The 21,410-nt window shown below is 41.8% G+C and overlaps 1 protein-coding gene across 1 annotated transcript in view; it reads right to left on the reverse strand.

The window, feature by feature from the left end:
* The window catches only part of oacyl (O-acyltransferase like), a 65,234-nt gene that overhangs the window by 36,550 nt on the left and 7,274 nt on the right, over positions 1 to 21,410 (reverse strand). Inside the window, exons 5-7 of the mRNA XM_078539075.1 lie at positions 13,112 to 13,291; positions 12,054 to 12,156; positions 8,452 to 8,547 (exon numbers count right to left, since the gene is read on the reverse strand). Of these exons, the coding sequence (XP_078395201.1) occupies positions 8,452 to 8,547; positions 12,054 to 12,156; positions 13,112 to 13,291 (379 nt within the window). The remainder of the gene's footprint in view (positions 1 to 8,451; positions 8,548 to 12,053; positions 12,157 to 13,111; positions 13,292 to 21,410) is intronic.

Genomic DNA, 21,410 nt, shown 5'->3' on the forward strand with positions numbered 1-21,410 from the left:
CAGAGCCCTTGAATTTACCTTTGTAAACAAGTTTGAACAAAAATATCTTATTGCCTGTGGCCTTCTTAACGTACTGATCAGCTAATACATGAGCAGATATCAGATAGTGCAGATAAAAGACAAAATATGGATATTCTGGAAATCTGAAGTAAAAAGAGAAAATTCTGGGAATAGATAGCAAGTTAATCAGAATTTATTGAGTGGGGGAGACAGCCTGTGGACCCTTTATCAGAATTGAAAATTGATTCCATATTTGCCATTGACTGTGCACTGGCTGCCGGTTGAGAGATGAATGTTCAATGTATCAGCCTGTATCTCAAGCCCAAGATTTCAGTCCATGTTCAGATATATCAGCAGTGCATAAGTTCACTTATCTCAACAGTATGCTCTTTCAAGCTTTCTATATCAATGACAAGGCACATGCAATTTTTCGCAGAGCAAGTACAGCCTTCAGCAGACTTTGAAGTCTGGGAATGAAGGGGAATAAATCTGCCTATCAAACCTTAAGACTATAGAGGAATGGTCCTGCCAACTCAGCTCTACACACGTGAGACTTGGACTGTGTGCCAGTGTCATGCCAAGAAGCTCAACCACTTTCACTTGAGCTGCCTTTGGAAGCTTCTGAAGATCAGATGGCAGGACAAAATACCAGACACTGAGGTGCTCAATTGAGCTGTGGCATGCCAAGATTCCACAACACATTGAGGCAGTCATAACTGAGTTTGGCTGATCATGTAGCCAGAATGCCTCATTTACCAAAGCAAATCTTCAATACAGGACTTGAATCTGTGGTGCATATTCATGGCGGTCAAAGGAAACGCTACAAGGGCACTCTGAAGGCTTCACTTCAGAATTTTGATATCGACTTTGTGTCCTGGGAGAAGAGTGCCCAGGATCACTGCAACTGAGGCAACCAAATAAAAAACAGTGCAGCCTCCTTTGAAAGCAAGAGCATATCAGAGGCAAAGGAAAAACGCAAGGAGAGGAAATCCCAAGCCAGCAACTCATCCAAAACCAAATTGTCTGTGGTATCCTGTCCTATTTGCAACAGAGCCTTCAGGCTGCTGCCACCTATGTACCCACCGGAACACTACCAAACACCCCAGAAGATGAATGTGGTCAGCTTGACAAGAACAAGACGTGAGACTGTAATTTTCAAGCCCACATTGATTTTGGTCCAGTTGCAATTCTTTATTTCTTTGGTTAATGAAGAAGAGGAGCATAAGGACTCCTAGTAGGTCAGACTGCACCTACCCACCAGTACCCCTACAGGAGAGTATACAAGACAAGACCCACACAACTTCACTTCTCTGAAGAGTGCCTACAAATTTGCTAGGGGTGGCATCACAGAGTTATGCCACCACAGAGTTATGTCATTCCAAAGCTATGCTATGTGCTGTGAGGAGATTTGCAGTGGCTGTTGAAGTAGCAACTGCTCATAACTTTTATGCTTCTGAGTCATTTCAAGTTGCTACTGGAGATATTGTGAACATCTATCAATTAGCTGTCCATAATTGTGCAAAGCAAAAGTTAGGAAAGAATGTGCATTTACATAGCACTTTCTATGTTATTATGAACTCCGATAGTGCTCCACAGCCAATTAATTACTTTTGAAGTGTAATCACTGTTCTTTTGTAGGGGAATGCAGCAGCCAATTTGCACACATCAAGGTTCCACAAACAACAACAAGGTAAATAACCAGTTAATCTGTTTTAGTGCTGTTGTTTGAATGGTAAGTATTGGCTGGGACATTAGGAAAACTACCCTGACCTTTGTTGAGTAATGACATTGCATCTTTTACATTTACCTTTGTGGATAACGCCTCACTTTACTGTCTCACCTGAAAGATGGCACTTCCAACAGTGCATCGCTCCCACACTACTGAACTGAAGTGTCAGCCTAGATTTTGTGTTTGGGGTTTGAACACATAACCTGTTGCTCAGATGCAAGCTGACTTCCTGCACTGAACTGACACTCAATACTATAGCTCTTAAGGTAAAAGCAAAATACTATGCTACGGATGTTGGAAATCTGAAATAAAATCAGAAAATGCTGGAAAAACTCAGTAGGTCTGACAGCATCTGTGGACAGAGAAACAGAGTCAACTTTTCAAGTCTGTATGATTCAAAGATGCTCTGAAGAAGAGTCATACGGTCTCAAAACACTAACTCTGTTTCTCTGTCCACAGATGCTGTCAGGCCTGCTGAGTTTACCAGCATTTTTTATATTTATCTCAATAATCTAAGTGGTGAAACAAAGCCAAAAATACAGAGAAACTGGCAAGTTTAATGAAACAGTGGAGCAGGAGTAAGTGTTGTAAGGGTCGCCAAGTTGCTACAATTAATAGTTCTGAAGATACTTTTTGGGTGGGAACATTAAGTTTATTTACAATGTGCTCAGCAGCTACTACATGTGTGCCTTCAACTCCAACTCTAACTCTACACTGACTGCTGAGGTAGCCCACACTAATCTCTTTTTTTAAAAATTCATTTGTGGGATGTGGGCTTCGCTAGACCAGCATTTATTGCCTAATTGCCCTTGTACAGAGGGCATTTTTAAAGAGTTAACCATGGAGCTGATTTCCTTTCCTAAAGAACATTAGTGAGCCAGGTTCAATGATTTCATGGTCATCATTAGACTTTCAATTCCAGATATTTATTGAATTCAAATTCTACCATGGTGGGTTTTGAACCTGGGCCCCGAGAGAATTACCCTGGGTCTCTAGATTACCAGTCCAGTGACAATACCACTATGCCAACACCTCCCCTATTGGTTATTAAAGATCTTCCTTAACACGTAATCTTGCCTGAACATCAGGCACTTCAGTGGGCACTTGCAGTCCAGTATCCTCAACACTTTCAGGAACATCAGGCGTGTCAGTCCTGAGTTGACTATCCTCAACAGGAAACGCAGAACTGGTCATCATCACTGTTGGAACCAAATCTTGGTGATTTGTCTCTCTCTTCCTTAAATGGTCTGCATGTTTATGTATGATCCAGCCTTCCCCCTCTATGTGGTAAGGTAAAGGTCCAGTCACAGCACTTACTTCACCCAGTAACCACTTTGGTACTTTTCCAAAGATATTTACGTATACCGGCTCTCCCACAGTAAACTTCCTCTCACGACTATGCCAGCCATGTCTAGTTTTCTGACTTCCCTGACTCCTTTCCACCTTCCCCTCTAAATTTAGCATTATTATTCCGTAGGGATCGTTCCCTCCGGGACACCCTGGTCCACTCCTCCATCACCCCCTACTCCTCAACCCCCACTTATGGCACTTCCCCATGCCCACGCAGAAGATGCAACACCTGCCCCTTCACTTCCTCTCTCCTCACCGTCCAAGGGCCCAAACACTCCTTTCAAGTGAAGCAGCATTTCACTTGCATTTCCCCTAACTTAGTCTACTGCATTCGTTGCTCCCAATGCGGTCTCCTCTACATTGGAGAGGCCAAACGCAAACTGGGCGACCGTTTTGCGGAACACCTGCGGTCTGTCCGCAAGAAAGACCCAAACCTCCCTGTCGCTTGCCATTTTAACACTCCACCCTGTTCTCTTGCCCACATGTCTGTCCTTGGCTTGCTGCATTGTTCCAGTGAAGCCCAACGCAAACTGGAGGAACAGCACCTCATCTTCCGACTAGGCACTTTACAGCCTTCTGGGCTGAATATTGAATTCAACAACTTTAGATCTTAAACTCCCCCTCCCCCCATCCCCACCCCGTTTCTTCCCCCCCCCCCTTTTTTTTTCAATAATTTATATAGATTCTTCTTTCCCCACCTATTTCCATTATTTTTAAATCTAAACTAAAACCTTGTTAGTCTTTCCACCCCACCCCCACTAGAGCTGTACTTTGAATATCCTGTCTTCCATTCTTAATTAGCACTTTTCTCAGACAAATGTCACCACCTTCGACACCTCTTTGACCCTTTTGTCTGTGACATCTTTTGATTATCTGCTCATCTCCACAATCACCACACCCTCAATGTGTCTCTCCCCCCCCCACCCCCCCACCACCTTAAACCAATTTATATTTCTCCCTTCTTCTAACTATGCTTCAGTTCTGCCGAAGGGCCATGAAGGCTCGAAACGTTAACTGATTTCTTCTCCGCCGATGCTGCCAGACCTGCTGAGTTCTTCCAGGTAATTCTGTTTTTGTTTTGGATTTCCAGCATCCGCAGTAGCTTTTAGCTTTTTGTTTTTATTATTAAGCTCAATCTCGTTCTGAGTTGGCGTTTCAACAATAACTCTGCAGGTGTGATACCTGTTGTTGTGTGAAGAGTAGTTCTGTAACGAAAAAGAAAGCGTGCTAGCTTGGTTGCCAAGGATTCGCCAGTTAGCTTTCTCATGCCTGCCTTGAACGTTTGAACCACCCTTTTAGCCAGTCCATTTGAGGAAGGGTGGTATAGTGAAGTTTTTACATGAGCAATAACGTTGAGGCTGATAAATCATTGAAACTCAGCACTCGCAAATGCCGTGCCATTATCGGAAACGACTACTTCTGCTAGTCTGTGAATGGAAAAAACTTTAATGTAGTTTCTCAGTTGTAGTGGCCGACGTTGGTGACTTCACCTCATATATGTCCAACCATTTTGAATGGGCATCAACAATGAGCAGAAACATTGTTCCCAAGAAAGGTCCAACAAAGTCAATGTGTAACCACACCCTGGGCCTACCTGGCCACTCCCATGGGTGTAATGGAGCTGTCACTGGCAACTTTTACAGTTACTGACATTGCACACAGTGCTTTACTAAATTCTCAATTCCACCATCCATCCCAGGCCACCATAGATAGCTGCGTGCTATAGTCTTTATTTGAAAAATTCCTGGATGGGCACTGTGTAGTTCAATTAAAGTGGCTCCGTTCCCTTTGGAGGAACTACCACTCATACTCCCCACAATAAGGTGCCATCCTGGCTGGTTATTTCATGTCTTCTGTTGAAGTACGGTTTCATTTATCAAATACGGGCTCCTGTGACCAACCATGTAGCATTTGTTCTCATACTTGAGATAGGACTGGGTCCCGATTTGTCCAGTCTCTGATCTGTCGAGCACATACCGGCGAGGAATCTAAGAAATTTAACAGCAAAAGAAGTTCCTGTGGAACAGGGACGTGCTCATCATTCTCTTGTAAAGGAAAACAACTAAGGGTACCGGCATTTGCGATTTGATTGCCAGACCTATGTACGAAAGTGTATTCATATGCTGCCAGAATTAAAGCCCATTGTTGTATTCTTGCTGAGGCTAAGGGTGGTATCGCCTTGTCCTCACTAAACAATCCTACAGTCTGAAACGACTGTAAAATGGCATCCGTGAGATTTTTTGACACCAAAGATGATGGACAGGCCTTTTTCTATCTGTGAGTATCCCTTTTCTGCTATGGTGGGCGTTCTTGATACGTAACCTATTGGCCGCTCCATGCCATCGTCCATCTGATGAGAGAGCATTACTCCCACTCCTTAGGGAGATGCGTCTCATGTCAGCACCAATTCTTTCGTCTGGTCGAAATGCACTAATAGATTGGGCGAGTGCATCAATTGTCTCACCTTTATGAAAGCTTCTTTCTGGAGCACCTCCCAAGACCAACATTGGTTCTTTTTGAGTAGAGAATGCAGGGGGTCCAGCACTGTAGACAAATTGGGTGAGAACCACCCATAATAGTTGATCATTCCTAGGAATGATTTGAGCTCTGGGGTGTTCTTTGGCGCAGGTGTCTCTCTTATGGCTCTCACTTTCTCCTCAGCTGGGTGGAAGTCCTGTGAATCTACCCAATGACCCAAATAGATTACCTCCCTCGCTTGGACCGTGCACTTTTCTTTTTTTTAGACGCATTCCAGTTTGCAAGAAACATTTTAAGACTTCCTCTAAGTTTGCCAAATGCTCTTTTTCAGTGAACCCTGTCACCAATACGTCATCTAAATAGATTATGACCTGAAGCAGTCCCTGTAGTAAGCTTTCCGTTGTTCTCTGAAAGATGACACAAGCTGAGGAGACACCGAAAGGCAATCGTGTATATTTGTACAATCCTTTGTGGGTATTATTTGTGACAAAATTCCCAGGAGGCATTATCCAATTCTAGTTGTTAATAAGCATGACTCATGTCAAGCTTTATGTACATTGTCCCTCCTGCCAGCTTGGCATACAGGTCTTCGATTTTTGGAATGGGGTGCCCGTCCGGCTTAGCTACTTTATTAACCATCAGTTTGTAGTCTTCACAAATTCAATGCTTCAGTCGGGTTCAAGGACGGGGACTATGGGTGCTGTCCATTCCTAGAACTGCACAGGTTGTATAATGCCCAGTTTATCTAGTCTGTTCAGTTCAGTGTCGACTTTGCCTCGAGTACATATGACACCGGCCTCGCATTCATGAAGCGAGGGGTCGCTCCCGAATCGACATGAATCTTTGCCTGTGGGCCCTGGATTTTCCCCTGTCCGTCCTTGAAGACGGGGACATACTTTCTAAGTAGCTCTGGTAGCTCATTTGCCCTCAACTGGAAAATTTCAGCCCATTCTAACTTAACCTCCTTAAACCAATTTTGCCGCAGGAGGCTTAGCCCTTCACCTGCTACCACCACCAAGGATAGCTTTGCTGATTGGCTTCCATAATGGATGGTTACTCTGCTTATGCCTTTTACTTGAATGTCTTCACCCATGTTTTGAGCTTAACAGCTGTTTCTTCTAAACTTAATTAACTTTCACCATTATTTAGATATCTGAAGGTATGTTCCCCAATTACTGTAGTGGAAGCTCCCACGTCCTCTTCCGTTATAATAGGCTTGCCATTTACTTTCCTGTAACCAATATTGGTTCTGTCTTTCTAACATTCAGATTAAACAACGAGTAAATGTCTGAACTTGTTGTTTTCAGGCCTTTCTACATTGTAGATTTCATTGGGTTTTTTCTTTTGTTTACTAGCCTGCTTGAATCTTTCCTTGCATTGCCTCATCATATATCCATTTCTGTGACAATAGTAGCATTCAACTTTTTAAATTGCCAATCGCTAAAAGACTGCTGTTTCCACCTCTATTAAAATTATTCTATGATTTTGCTTATTTTTCTTCATTCTTCAGCTAGCAAGGGCTGTTTCCGCTTCTCGGCAGAGTGTTGCATTTTCGCGCCCTTTTTGGCGGTGTTTTCCAGCCTGATGTGGAGGACGGCACCATTTTGCGCACCCTTTATGGCTTTTGAATTTCTTACTGTGCTTTCCATGGCCAGTGCTATCTCTAGCGCCTTCCTGAAATCCAGATTCACTTCGGACAATAATCTTTTCTGAATAGTGTCCACTTTCACACCACATACTAAAGGATCTCTGAGCATGTCATTCAGAGTCACACCAAACTCACAATGTTCCTTTAACTGCTTCAGATTTGCCACGTAGCATGCAATTGTCTCACCCGGGGCTGTATTTCGTGAATTAAACCTGAACCTCTGCATCGTGACTGAGGGCTTTAGTTGAAAATTACCCTTCACGCGGTCCACCAATTCATTGGAATTCTTCGAATCTGGGGCACCGGGCGTTGTCAAACTTCAAATCAGAGTGTAGGTTTTATTCCCACAAGTACTCAAGAGGATTGCACGCCTCTTCTCATCCCCCGTAATCTCATTCACTTGAAAAGAGAACATGAGGCATTCTATGTAATGAATGCCAATCTTCTGTGGCTAGTTCAAAACGATGAACTCTCTCAAATTGTGGCATTTTAGGAGAGGATAGCTTCTTCAAGTCTAACGGAGCTTGGTACTCACAAACACTGGGTGAGGTACAGTGCTGATTTCTTTCTAATTTGATTTCTTCTGCTCAGTCCTGTTTTATCCTCATCACTAATTTGTTGTAAGGGTGGCCGAGTTGCTATTATTAATAGAGTTGATTTGCAGACTCTTCTTGAGTGGAAATATTATGTTTATTTACAATGTACTCAGCAGCAACTACACATTGCTTTCAATTCCAACTCTAACTCTATACTGTCTGCTGAGGTAGCCCCCTGCTACTCTCCAATTGGTTACTGCAGATCATGTGATCTTCGCAAACATATTATTCTTAAAGGTATATTACACACTAAATAAAACCACAATTACTACAGTGAGAAAGAAAGAAGGAAAACTTGTATTTGTATTGTGCTTTTCATAATCTCAGGATATACTTTTTAGTCACTGTTATAATATAGAAAAAGTGGCAATCCATTTGTACATGAAGCTCCCACAAACAGCAATGAGTGAAGCACATAATCTGTTTCAGTGATGTTGGTTCCGTGATTAATATTGGCCAGGACATCAGAGAAAATTCTCCTGCATTTATTTGAATAGAGACTGGCGATCTACTATACCCATTTGAAATGGCAGACAGGGCCTCAGTTTAATGTTTCATCTGAAAGGCAGCAACTCCAACAATCCAAGTATCAACCTAGATTTTGTGGTTAAAAAATTTTAGCCGACAAATGATATTAAGCAACAACTTACCTTTGCAATCTCCTAATCACATAATCCTTTAGAATTTTGAAGGTCAGACCTTCCTCAGCATGCATGTTTAATAGTGTTCTTGCACTCAACAAACCACTGAAAAAGATCACAATAAAAATTGGTATTTGTACATGGTTTGCCTTTTATATTGAACCACATAGAATTATTCATGATTATTAAAATTACCAATTCCTAATGATTTAGTAACTGATTTAATAGGGTGTCACAACATTTTTCTCATTTTTCATTGTAATATACTTGTGTAGAAGGGATTTATTATTTACAGAAAAAATTTAGCAAGGTGCAAGCGCTGTACAACCATTGAAGGGTGTCCTTAGTGTGAAGGCAGGATATTGTCTGCATAAGGATTGTGCGGTGGTCACTCCTACCAATGTTATAGGCAAGGGCTCTGATACATTTAGCCCTGGCCTCCATTGCTTGTCTCAATTTGGTCTAAACAATTTCAGCTGTGTCAGTAGGGAGGTGCCCAGGAGAGGATCCTCCAGGGTTTCTATTATTCTTTCACAAGCTGTGGGCATCACTGGCTAAGCCAGCATTTATTGCCCATCCCTAATTTTTTTTAAAATACATTTATGGGATGTGGGCATTGCTGGCTAGGTCAGCATTTATTAGCCATCCCTAATTGCCCTTGAGAAGGTGGTGGTGAGCTGCCTTCTTGAACCGCTGCAGTCCATGTGGTGTAGATACACCCACAGTGCTGTTAGGAAGGGAGTTCCAGGATTTTGACCCAGCGGCAGTGAAGGAATGGCGATATACTTCCAAGTCAGGCTGGTGAGTGACTTGGAGGGGAACTTCCAGCTGGGGGTGTTCCCATCTATGTGCTGCCCTTGTCCTTCTAGATGCTAGTGGTTGTGGGTTTGGAAGGTGCTGAACAAGGAGCCTGGGTGAGTTCCTGCAGTGCATCTTGTAGATGGCACACACTGCTGCTACTGTTTGGTTTGTCGGTGATGGAGGGAGGGAATGTTTGTGGAAGGGGTACCAATCAAGCGGGCTGCTTTGTTCCGGATGGTGTCAAGCTTCTTGAGTGTTATAGGAGCTGCACTCATCCAGGCAAGTGGGGAGTATTCCATCACACTCCTGACTTGTGCTTTATGGATGGCGGACAGGGTTTGGGGAGTCAAGAGGTCTAACAGAATCCAGAGGGCGTGACGGAGGCATTGCTGATGGAATTTCTCCAGTGCATTTTTATGCCACTGATACACAGTCCAGGTTTCAATAGAGTATAGGAGTGTGGTGACAATTTCTGCTCTGTAACTAGGACTTCTGTTGATTTGCAGACATCTTTGTTGTCGTAGTTTGCAGAAGGTTGAGCTGGCACAGCTGATCTGCTGTTGGATCTCCTTGTGTGGCAGGCTGTACGCCAAGTGAGAGGCAGCTTCTCAGTCACTAGAAGTGGAAACCATCTGGGGGTACAAATCTGGGATATGACCCCAATCCTGAAGGTTTTAGAATTTACATTGTAACTTCTGACACCGAGTGAAATCCTTCAATTTAATAGAGGTATTCAAAATCATGAGGGGTCTGTGCAGTGTAGATAGGAAGAAACTGCTCTCATTGGTGGAAGGATCTAGAACAGGAGGACACATATTTAAGGTAATTGGCAAAAGAAGCAGTGGAGACAAGAGGGGAAACTTTTTCATGCAATGGGTGGTTAAGATCTGGAATGTACTGCCTAAGGGTAGTGTAGTTGAGGCAAAGTCAAGCGAGGTATTTAAAAGGGAATTGCATTATTATCTGAAAAGGAAGAATGTGCAGGGCTATGGGGAGAATGCTGGAAGTATGGCATAGATGGACTGCTCATTTGGATTGCCGGCACAGACACAACAGGCTGAATTGCCTCCTTCTGTGCTGTAACAATTCTGTGGTTCTTGTTTGCATGTGTGAAAACTGTGGACATTCGCAAAGAAGGTGGTGTAGTCACCAAAACCGGAAACAGCAAAGCCACTTTTATATAACTACTAATAACACACTATTATATAACTACTAATAACACACTATTATATAACTATTAATAAAATGAAGAAACATATGGTGCAATCACACCAGAAGATGCCAAAAGAAGTAACATGGTTCCCATTAGTTATGTTGGAACTGTGCCAACTAAATCAGAATGTTAGCAGTGTCTTTGGCCAGGATTTTCCGGGTCCACCCACCACTGGGATCTTCCAGTCCTGCCGAAAGTCAATGGACTTTTGGCTGGCCCGCCACATGCCCTGCAGTGGGACCCACCATGGCAAGGCAGAAAAGCCCAGCCTATAAGTCAGTCAACTGTGTCTTGGCACCGAAGGTTGCTAGTATAGCAGTGGACATTGTGTGTGCCCCCTCCAAGGTCACCCTGGCATCTGCCTGAGTGAGAGTTCTGGAGGTAAACTCCAAAATCAGAAGGGGGATTTGATTGCCTGCAAGTTGCTCTTGCCTCATTGCAGGAAAAAATAATGCATTTGTGATTTGCTGGTGTGTTTGCTTGCAAGAGAGTGGGGAAATAATAAGATGTGTGGGAAATACACTCACAGTGTTGCGGTGTCAATAGATGCAGCCTAGAATTTAAAAGGTTGTAAGAAGCCAATGGGCCACATTCACAATGTTCCTTGGGGGAGCCAGGTGCTGCCCATTATGTATTCTCCCCTGTCTGCTGTATGCTTAGAATCTAATCCTCGTGATGAGGGCACCCACTAAATTAGCTGACCTGTCTGTGACCTCACATGCTTTGGTGTAATAAAGCACGGAGTTCACTGGCAAGTACATACTGGCCTTTACATCTTGGATCGTTCCTCATGGACATTTGTTGCCCTGTGTGAAGTTTGTGGTCTCTTTTCCTTTATGTTGCACTTTGGCTGAAATGACCCTGTCCCACCAGCAATTGGGTAGATTTGATTCTTTCCTTATTCCCACCACACTCTTCAGAATCTCCAATGAGCAGAGAACCTATGCTTTCCCACAGTAAAAGGGAAATTTTGAAGAGAGACTCATCCTTGGACTGGTCTTGTGCTTCTCCTAGGGACTGGCTGAGGGCATCAATGGCTAGTCCTTGGACTACATCATTCATCCAGCTTCTTAGCTGTGGTATTGTACTCAGAGAAAAAATGTAATCAATTCCCATCACTCTCAAAAAATATATAAATTTGCCAGTCTGAAGCCACGGCCATTCTGAATCACCATCAGATTGCCAGAGAGACTAATACATTGCTGCACAATGTCACTAAAATTTCAGGCATCAAGCACAACCTTCGAACATAGAAACAGAATGCAGCTGCTGTGTAATCTTTTCTAGGAATGTGTCGCAAATTTCACGTAAAGTTCAAAATATGTCTTCACCAGTGATCTATACAATGTTAAAATAATTTCTTGCAGCTTAGAGTCAAACACTATTGAGGATCCCAGTACTTGATTAGTTTGTTGATAGCCTGCTGGCAGGAAATGTTCAAACCACCAATAATCGTACCCAGATTCTTTTTCTTTTCCGCATCAGTTCATGAACATCTCCCATTGGTTGCCTAGCGATTGCTTTTTGGGCAAAGGGATATGAAAGCAATAAAAGTTATAACACACTTCAACTGTTACTATGAAGCTTTTTAACTCACCTAATCAGAAAAAAACTATCCACTGCCAAATAGAAAGGACCACCAAGAGAAAAAATATAAAGGACATTGTTTGGGACTGATACCAACCACTTCATTGGATTATCTAAAAGAAATGAAAAAATGCTTTTGATATTTTGAAACTGAATATGTTAAATGTACAATACTGTATTAATGTGTCTTGCGAACATACAGAGTTCATTATTTGTTTATAGTACAAAGCTAAGCGAATATGTAATAAGGCCCTTTGACTTGCATGACCTAGTATATTTTGCCCTGTCAAGGATTATACCCAACTTACTCAGTCTGCTGAGAAAAGCAGCCTACAGCAAATACAGCTTACATGAATATAAATCTCTAGGACTTTTTCCTCCAATCCCCAAAGGTATTGAATGATGCCAGCTTGATGAAACATGTTGCTTAGCTCTGCTAGTCCTATTCCAAAAGTGAAAAATTCTAGTAGCACGTGAAAATCATGGAACTAATTTTCTGCTCCTGTGCTCTGGGCTTAGAGCAGCAACTTTCAAAACTATTGCATTAATGGACAGAAAATTGAGTTGGCTGCATATGGACTAACCATTTTCCATGCCTGATAATCATACACTGCTCCGCATCAGAATCACAAATGCAGAAAATTATCCCTGATATTCCTTAGAATGGATGATAATAGTTTCTGTCTTCATTTTTGTAACCTCCAGTGTCTGAAATAGATATTTATCTGAGCTACCTTTAAAGGATTTATCAAGACCAATTAATTGCTTTTTTTGGAATTCAATTACAGATATGAATTAATTTCCAGGGAAAAATATTCCTCCTAAGCATGGAACTATTAACTTTGTACTTGCATCCTCATTTTGCTTATATCAATACATGCAATACTGTATAAGAAAAGCTTGTAAACAGAGGTACACCCTGACAACACAAGTTTTTTAAAATAAAATGTTCTATTAAAATTTTTCTAGAAAACTTTCCCTTTCACCTAAATGAATCTTGCAAGACAAACAAAAAACATTGTTAAAAAGATGCACACATGCACAGAAAATATTTAATATAGTCTGTACCTAAATTATTGAACAAAATAAAATGGCAGACATGTCCTGAAATTATCCACAGTAAACTCAGGACTCGGATCCCATTTATTACTGAATAGGTTCCTGTAGTGTTCTCAGTGGATAACACGGCAGGGACACTCTTTTGTATGGCAAAGCTCGTTAGTAACCTATCGAAGAATCCTGCAAAGACTAAAAAACAGGAAAAAACATAGTTAATTTTTTTAAAGTACCCTGATGAATATCAGCATCAACTGGCAACAACTGCAAAATCCTCCTGATTAACATCTAGGAACTAGTGCCAAAAATGTGAGAGCTGTCCCAAAAGGTAGTCAAGCAGCGGCTCAACATAGCCATACTCACCGTATCATAGCCTACATCCAATGTCCCATTCCCCCATCACCATCCAGAAGTGGCAGCACAGTGGTAACAGTTGGGAAGGAGTGGCCCAGGGAGTCCTCAGCATTGACTCTGGGCATCATGAAGTCTCCTGGCATCAGGATAAACATGGGCAGGGAAAACGCTTTATGATTACTGCTTATCACACTCCCTTAATTGAGGACTTAGTAGTCCCCCAAGTTAAAATCCACTTGAAAGAAAAACAAGGGTGGCAAGAGCACAAAATGTATTCTGGGTGGGGGACTTCAATGTCCACCTCCACAGGTGGCTCAGTAGCACCACTGCTGGCCGAGGGATATATCTGCCTGACTTGGGCCTGCAGCATGTGGTGAGAGAATCAACACAAGAGAAAAAACTACTTGATCCCATCCACACCAATCTACATGTTGCAGGTACATATTTTCATGACAGTATTGTTAGGACTTACTGCTGCACAGTCCTTGTGGATGCACATTGAAGTCACCCTCCATTGTGTTATGTGGCACTAACTCCATGTAAAATGGAATAGTTTTAGATTAGATCTAGCAGCTCAAAACTGAGCATCCTTGAGGTGCTGTGGGTCATCAATAGCAGAATTGTATTCAAATGCAATTTGTTATCTCATGGCACAGAATTTACTTCACTTTATCATTATCATCAAGTCAGGGGTTCAATGAAGAATGCAATAAAGCATGCCAGGGGCAGCACCAGGCTACCCAAAAATGAGGTATCAACCTCCTGAAACTACAATGAAGGACTACATGCATGCCAAACAGCAGAAGCAACATGCTATTTTGTTATAGACGGAACTAACCAATCCCACAAATTATGGATCAGATCAAAGCTCCACAGTCCTGTCACATCCTGTTCACAGCCATGAATGGTGGTGGACCATTAAATGACTAACGGGGGGAGAAGCTCCAATGAAAAGTCCGCCCTTAATTGAGTTGATCATGTCAGTGTAAAAGACAAGGTTGAAGTGTCTGCAAACATCTTTAACCAGAAGTGCCAAGAAGATCCATCTTGGCCTCCTCTTGAGGTCCCCAAAATCACCAAACCAATCTTCAGCTAATTTGATTCACTTCATGTTATATCAAGAGGCAGCTGAGTGTGTAGTGTTAGGGTTTTTGGGACTGGGGAAACAATATCGCCTACATGTAGAGAGTCACATGGGAGTAGTAGAGTGTGGGAGTGAGTCTGGTAGAAGTCGGCATGTGATCGCCTAAGAAGCTTCATTACAGGCCTGGATCCATTGTGCAGCATAAGAGCTCGTGGAGGCTCGTTGTGAGGTCCGATCGAAAGAAGAGTCAAAGAATCTATCCAGATTGCAAAAGGGTGAGCAAACTCCAAAAAAGGGGTGAAATAAGCTTTTAAATTCACTGCAATAATCAGGCAGCACTGGGAAACTAATTGTTTTAATGAGCGCGGCTTGAAGAACGCTGAAGCTCAGATCCAGACTCGATATCATAACTTGTGAACACTGCGCACAAATGGAAAAATAAAATTAAGGAGAAGTCTGAGCAAAAAATTGGCTCCAATTCGATTCTCCAAGCTTAGGAAAGCAACTAGCTGGCCAAAATGATTAGTTCAAAAGATTTTCTGCAGAATCACTAAAGTTTAAATTGGCTCTGAGAGGAGCCCACCAAATCCCAACAAATGCAGGAAGAGGAAAAAAAAGATTACTGCAGTGCCATTTAAAGAAAAAATTAAATCCGTATTCCCCTGTGCTGAAAGCAGCCATGGATAGTAAATTAACACTGCCAGACCAATTAAGGCAGATGGAAGGACCAGACGAGGTGCAAAATTGGGCATTATGGAGATGTAGATTTTTAAGATATATGACAGATTTAAGCTTGAATTAGAAAATAGAGGCTAAACCTGTGAATACACTATTATATTCAGTAGGTCCAATAGCCGATGACGTAATTGCCAGACAAGGAATAAGTTAATCTTCTGATAACTTTGACAGGGTCATGAAGTCCCTTGACACCTGTTTAACTGAAGAAGCAATAACATTTTGGAGCAAAATTTAATAAGAGAGAACAAAAGCCCAGGGAACCCGTAGACACTCTGATACATAAGTTATACAGGTTGGCTGAAAGCTGTGACTATGATGACCTTAAGTCAGAGCTCATTAGGGACTGAATCGTAGTGGGAGTGGCCGATGATGCTCTTTTGATGTACTCCAAACTAAAGGAGACCTGACTTTGGAAAAAGCCATCAAAATCATCAGATAATCAGCAGTCTGCCAGCAAAACCAATCCATGTTAAGTTAAGTTAAACCATGGTACAAAGCAGCCCCAACATTCAGCTCCTAAAGCAACAGAAGGGCAAGGAGACTCCGGGGCAAGGAAAGTAATACCCAAGCAAAAAAATAAGATGGTGGCAGACCGTGTCAGTGCTATGGCACAAAAAAAGCCACAGGTGCGAGCAGAGTCCAGCAATCACTGTGCAGTGCTTACACTGCCACTGCCTGGGACACTTTCGAAAGGTTTCCAAGTCCAAAACCGCGAGATGTCCGTCGGATTCCAAAAAAGCCCATGAGATAAATGAGCCACACCAAGAAGAAATCCAAAAGGCATCTTGGGAGACATTAAGGATTCCAGATTAACCTTTTGGAAAGCTGACATATCTGTAAATGGTCACCTCACAAAATTCAAATTTAGACACAGGAACCAGTGTGACAATCCTGACAGATAAGAAATCTTGGCTAGTGAAACAATGTCTAAAGCCACCTACAGCACACTTATATGGACCAGGAGGCTTCAAGCTCCATGTCAAAGGTATATTGCAAGCAATGCTCAAATGTAAAAAACAAATACAGGAGATGTTATATATGAACACACACATGAACATACGAAATAGAAGCAGAAGTAGGCCATTTGGCCACTCAAACCTGCTCTGCCATTCAAAAAGGTCACAGCTGATCTGTTTGTGTTTTGAGTTCCACATTCCTATCTACCCCAGGTAACGTTTGATTCCCTTGCCTAACAAGAATCTATCTACCTCCACCTTAAAAATATTCAATGACCCCACCTCCACCACCTTCTTTTGGCAGAGTTCCAAAGTTGCACAACCCTCTGACAGATAAAAATTCTCCTCACCTATGTCCTAAAATGGCAACCCCTAATTTTAAAATAGTGCCCCCTTGTTCTGGACTCACCCATAACAGGAAACATCCTTTCCGCATCAACCTTGTCAACATAGTTCAGGGTCTTATATACTTCAATTAAGTCACCCCTCACTCTTCTAAACTCGAGTGGAAACAAGCCCAGTCTGTTTCACCTTTCCTCAAAAGACAACCCACTCATTCCAGGTATCAATCTAATAAATCTCCTCCAAACTGCCTCCAACATATTTACGTCCTTCCTTAAATAAAGAGACCAAAACTGCATATGGGGGAGGCGATGGCGTAGTGGTATTGTTGCTGGACTAGTAATCCAGAGACCCAGGGTAATACTCTGGGGACCTGGGTTTGAATCCTACCACAGCAGATGGTGGAATTTGAATTCAATAAGAATCTGGAATTAAAAGTGTAATGATGATGACCATGAAACCATTGTCGATTGTTGTAAAAACCCATCTGTTTCACTAATGTCCTTTAGGGAAGGAAATCTGCCATCCTTACCTGGTCTGGCCTATATGTGACTCCAGATCCACAGCAATGTGGTTGACTCTTAAATGCCCCCTGAACTAGGGATGGGTAATAAATGCTGGCCTGGCTAGTGATGCCCACATCCCATGAATGAATAAAAAAAATTAAGATGTGGTCTCACCAATGCCCTGTATAACTGTAGGATAACATCATTACTTTTATGTTCAATTCCTCTCATAATAATGGGTGACATTTCATTAGCCTTCTTAATTACTTGCTGTACCTGCATACTAACTTTTTGTGACACATGCACTAGAACACCTTCAGAATTCTGCAGTTGTTCTCTGTTTAATTATAGACCAGTCAGCCTGATGTCGGTAGTGGGGAAAATTCTAGAGCCCATTATAAAAGATTTTATAGCTGAACATGTGGAAAACAGTGGCAGAATCGGACACAGGCGGCATGGATTTATGAAAGGGAAATCATGCTTGACAAATCTACTGGAATTTTTTGAGGATGTAACTAGTAGAGTTGATGAGGGGGAGCCAGTGGATGTGGTTTATTTGGACTTTCAGAAGGCTTTCGACAAAGCCCCACATAAGAGATTGGCATGTAAAATTAAAGCGCATGGTATTGGGGGTAGTTTATTGAGATGGATAGAAAACTGGTTGGCAGACAGGAAATAAAGAGTAGGAATAAACGGGTCTTTTTCCAAATGGCAGGCAGTGACTAGTGGGGTACCACAAAGATCGGGGCTGGGACCCTAGTTATTCACAATATATATTAATGATTTAGATGAGGGAACTAAATGTAATATCTCCAAATTTGCAGATGACACAAAGCTGGTTGGGAGGGTGAGCTGTGAGGAGGATGCAGAGATGCTTCAGTGTGATTTGGACAAGCTGAGTGAGTGGGAAAATGCATGGCAGATGTAGTATAATGTGGATAAATGTGAGGTTATCCATTTTGGTAGCAAAAACAGGAAGGCAGATTATTATCTGAATGGCTATAAATTGAGAGAGGGGAATGTGCAACAAGACCTGGGTGTCCTTGTACACCAGTCGCTGAAGGTAAGCATGCAGATGAGGCAGGTGGTAAAGAAGGCAAATGGTATGTTGGCCTTCATAGTCAGAGGATTCGAGTACAGGAACTGGGATGTCTTGCTGCAATTGTACAGGGCCTTGCTGAGACCACACCTGGAATATTGTGTGCAGTTTTGGTCTCCTTATCTGAGGAAGACTTGCTATAGAGGGAGTGCAGCGAAGGTTTACCCAACTGATTCCTGGGATGGCGGAACTGACATAAGAGGAGAGATTGAGTCAATTAGGATTATATTCGCTGGAGTTCAGAAGAATGAGGGGGATCTCATAGAAACCTATAAAATTCTAAGAAGGCTAGACAGGGTAGATTCAGGAAGGATGTTCCTGATGGTGGGGGAGTCCAGAACCAGGGTCACAGTCTGAGGATATGGGGTAGACCATTTGGGACTGAGATGAGGAGAAATTTCTTCACCTAGAGAGTGATGAGCCTGTGGAATTCGTTACCACAGAAAGTAGTTGAGACCAAAACATTGTATGTTTTCAAGAAGGAGTTAGATATAGCTCTTGGGGCGAAAGGGATCAAAGGGTATGGGGAGAAAGCGGGAACAGGCTATTGAGTTGGATGATCAACTATGATCATAATGAATGGCGGAGCAGGCTCAAAGGGCCGAATGGCCTACCCCAGCTCCTAGTTTCTATGTTTCTATGTTAAGTAAAACTCTGCTTTTTTATTCTTCCTGCCAAAGTGAACAACTTCACATTTTCCCACATTATACTCCATCTGCCAGATTTTTACCCATTCAATCAACCTATCAATATCCTTTTGCAACCTCCTTATGTCCTCTTCACAACATACTTTCCCACCTATCTTTGTGTCATCTGCAAATGTAGCTACCATGCCTTCACGCCCCTCATCTAAGTCAATGATATAAACTGTAAAAGTTGAGACCCCAACACAGACCCCTACAGACTCCACTCTTTACATTCTATCAATCAGAAAAAGATCCATTTATGCATACACTCTGTTTTCTGCCAGCGAGCCAATCTTCTATCCATGTTAATATGTTACCCCCTATACCATGAGTTTTATTTTACGCAATAACGTTTGATGTGGCAACTTGTCAAATGCCTTATGGAAATCCAAGTACAGCATTTCGAGAAGCTCCCTTTATCCACAGCGCATGTTACTCCTTCAAAGAACTCCAATAAAATGGTTAAACATGATTTCCCTTTCTCAAAACCATGCTGATTGTTCCCTGTTACCTTGAGATTCTCTGAATGCCCAGCTATAACCTCCTTAATGATCGATTCTAACACCTTCTCCATTACAGGCGTCAAGCTAACTGGCCTATAGTTTCCTGTTTTCTGCCTCTGTCTCTTCTTGATAGAGGGGTTAGTCTGATGGAACCTTTCCAGAATCTAGACAATTTTGGAAAATTAACACCAACGCATCTACTATCTCATTAGCCAACTCTTTTAAGACTCCAGGGTGAAGTCCATCAGGACCTGGAGACTTATCAGCCCGCAGCTCCATCAATTTGCTCAATACCACTTCCCTGGTGATTGTAATTTCGCCAAGTTTCCCTCTACCTTCCACCTCTTGACTTACAGCTATGATTGGAATGTTTTTTATACTTTGTATCAAAATATTTGTTCATTTCTTCCACCATTTCTTTATTATCTACTAGTAACTCACCATTTTCACTCTCTAGAGGACCAACACTCACTTTGCTTACAATCCTCTGAAGGAACCTTCAGGGTTTGATTTACTAAATAGCATCACATTATTTTACTAATAATGTTTTGAAGGATCAGTCATCAGCTGCTAAGGAGATGACATCTCCTATAGGTTTGTTTACAATGCTGGCCACTTGCTTAGCAAGGTACATTAATGACGTGACCATTTTGGCAAAGCGTAATTAAGTATCCAGAGCTACGCTTTAACCAAAACTTATTATTGCAGCAACTAAAGTCATTTCAACTTTACAGCATTATGACTTTGAGGCAGATTTTCAACTTGCTGATATGATGTAAAACTGACATTGTAGATCAGCTGCCCTTTAGAGAAACTGCCCAATTTTCATTTTCATTGAAAAGAGAATGTAGGTCTCATGAGTGGGTGATCTGCAATTCCAGTTTTATCTCTGAGCATCAAAATCAAAATGGTTTCTAATCTTATCTCTCTTCAAGTGTGTGTACTTTTTTATTGGCATATAAAAGACTAGCGAACTTTGTGTTCATAAAGATGAGGGAAGTTATTGATAAGAAACTAGGTATTCTAATGCAGGTACATCAGTCAGGTATAACAAAGTACATCTTCCTCTGCTGTGCCCAATAACCCATGTCAGCACCAAATTCAACACAGCAACCCTTCCAGCGTCACAGTGATATTTTTCACAGCAGCCATCTATGTGACCCTTTTAAGTTCCATTGCCAACTTCATGCTACCTAGTCTTGTCTTAATTAGGTAGGTTCATGTTGTAAGTTTAAGCTCAGTAAGAACTCAGTTGAGACCTATGCCCCAATTTGTTTCACACATAACCGTAATAATTCATCCAGCGAATTCAACACTTTTTAAATTCCTTGGTCCACTATCATTAGAGATATATACACAGCACTATAAGTATACCAGCACCAGGTGGACTGCAGAAGTTCAAAAAGGTGTCTCAAGGGCAGTTAGGGATGGGCAACAAATGCTGCCCTTGCCTGATATGCTCACATCCCGTGAAAAAACTTTTAAAATTGCATTATATTATGATACAACATATCTTTTCCAATAACTTATCAATAAAAATTAAATATATCGTACCTGCTCCATTGTCATTTTCTGTTGTCTCCATTGCATTATGCTCTGGTGATTCATGTTTGGATTTTGTGATACTTACTTGCAATTGTTGGCCATTTATTTTATTAAATGAAACTACCCCATAGTGCTTGTGAGCTGAACTTAAACCATCTTTCAACTCGTTACCAGGTGATCTGTTCTTCCACTCTTTTATTGTTATAAATATGGACCCAGCTATTGTCATAATAATGAAAAGAGCAACAACAAACCTGTTTTAGAAAAAAAGATTGTAAGAAACATACTTCATATAAATATGAAAGTGTAATGCTAAGTCATAAGATACTGTATATGTGTAATACGTACATACAAATGCCAACAATTGCATCAATGTAAGGAACATTATTTTGGCAATGGACACTTTTCACTCTGTATGTATTGTTAGTCACAAGGAACGAGAGTATTAGTGAAGGAGCTATGAAAGACATGTTCTGGTACTTGAAAAAACCTGAAAGT

Source organism: Cetorhinus maximus, chromosome 1 (assembly GCF_964194155.1).
Source record: "Cetorhinus maximus chromosome 1, sCetMax3.hap1.1, whole genome shotgun sequence".
In the NCBI taxonomy this organism is placed as follows: domain Eukaryota; kingdom Metazoa; phylum Chordata; class Chondrichthyes; order Lamniformes; family Cetorhinidae; genus Cetorhinus; species Cetorhinus maximus.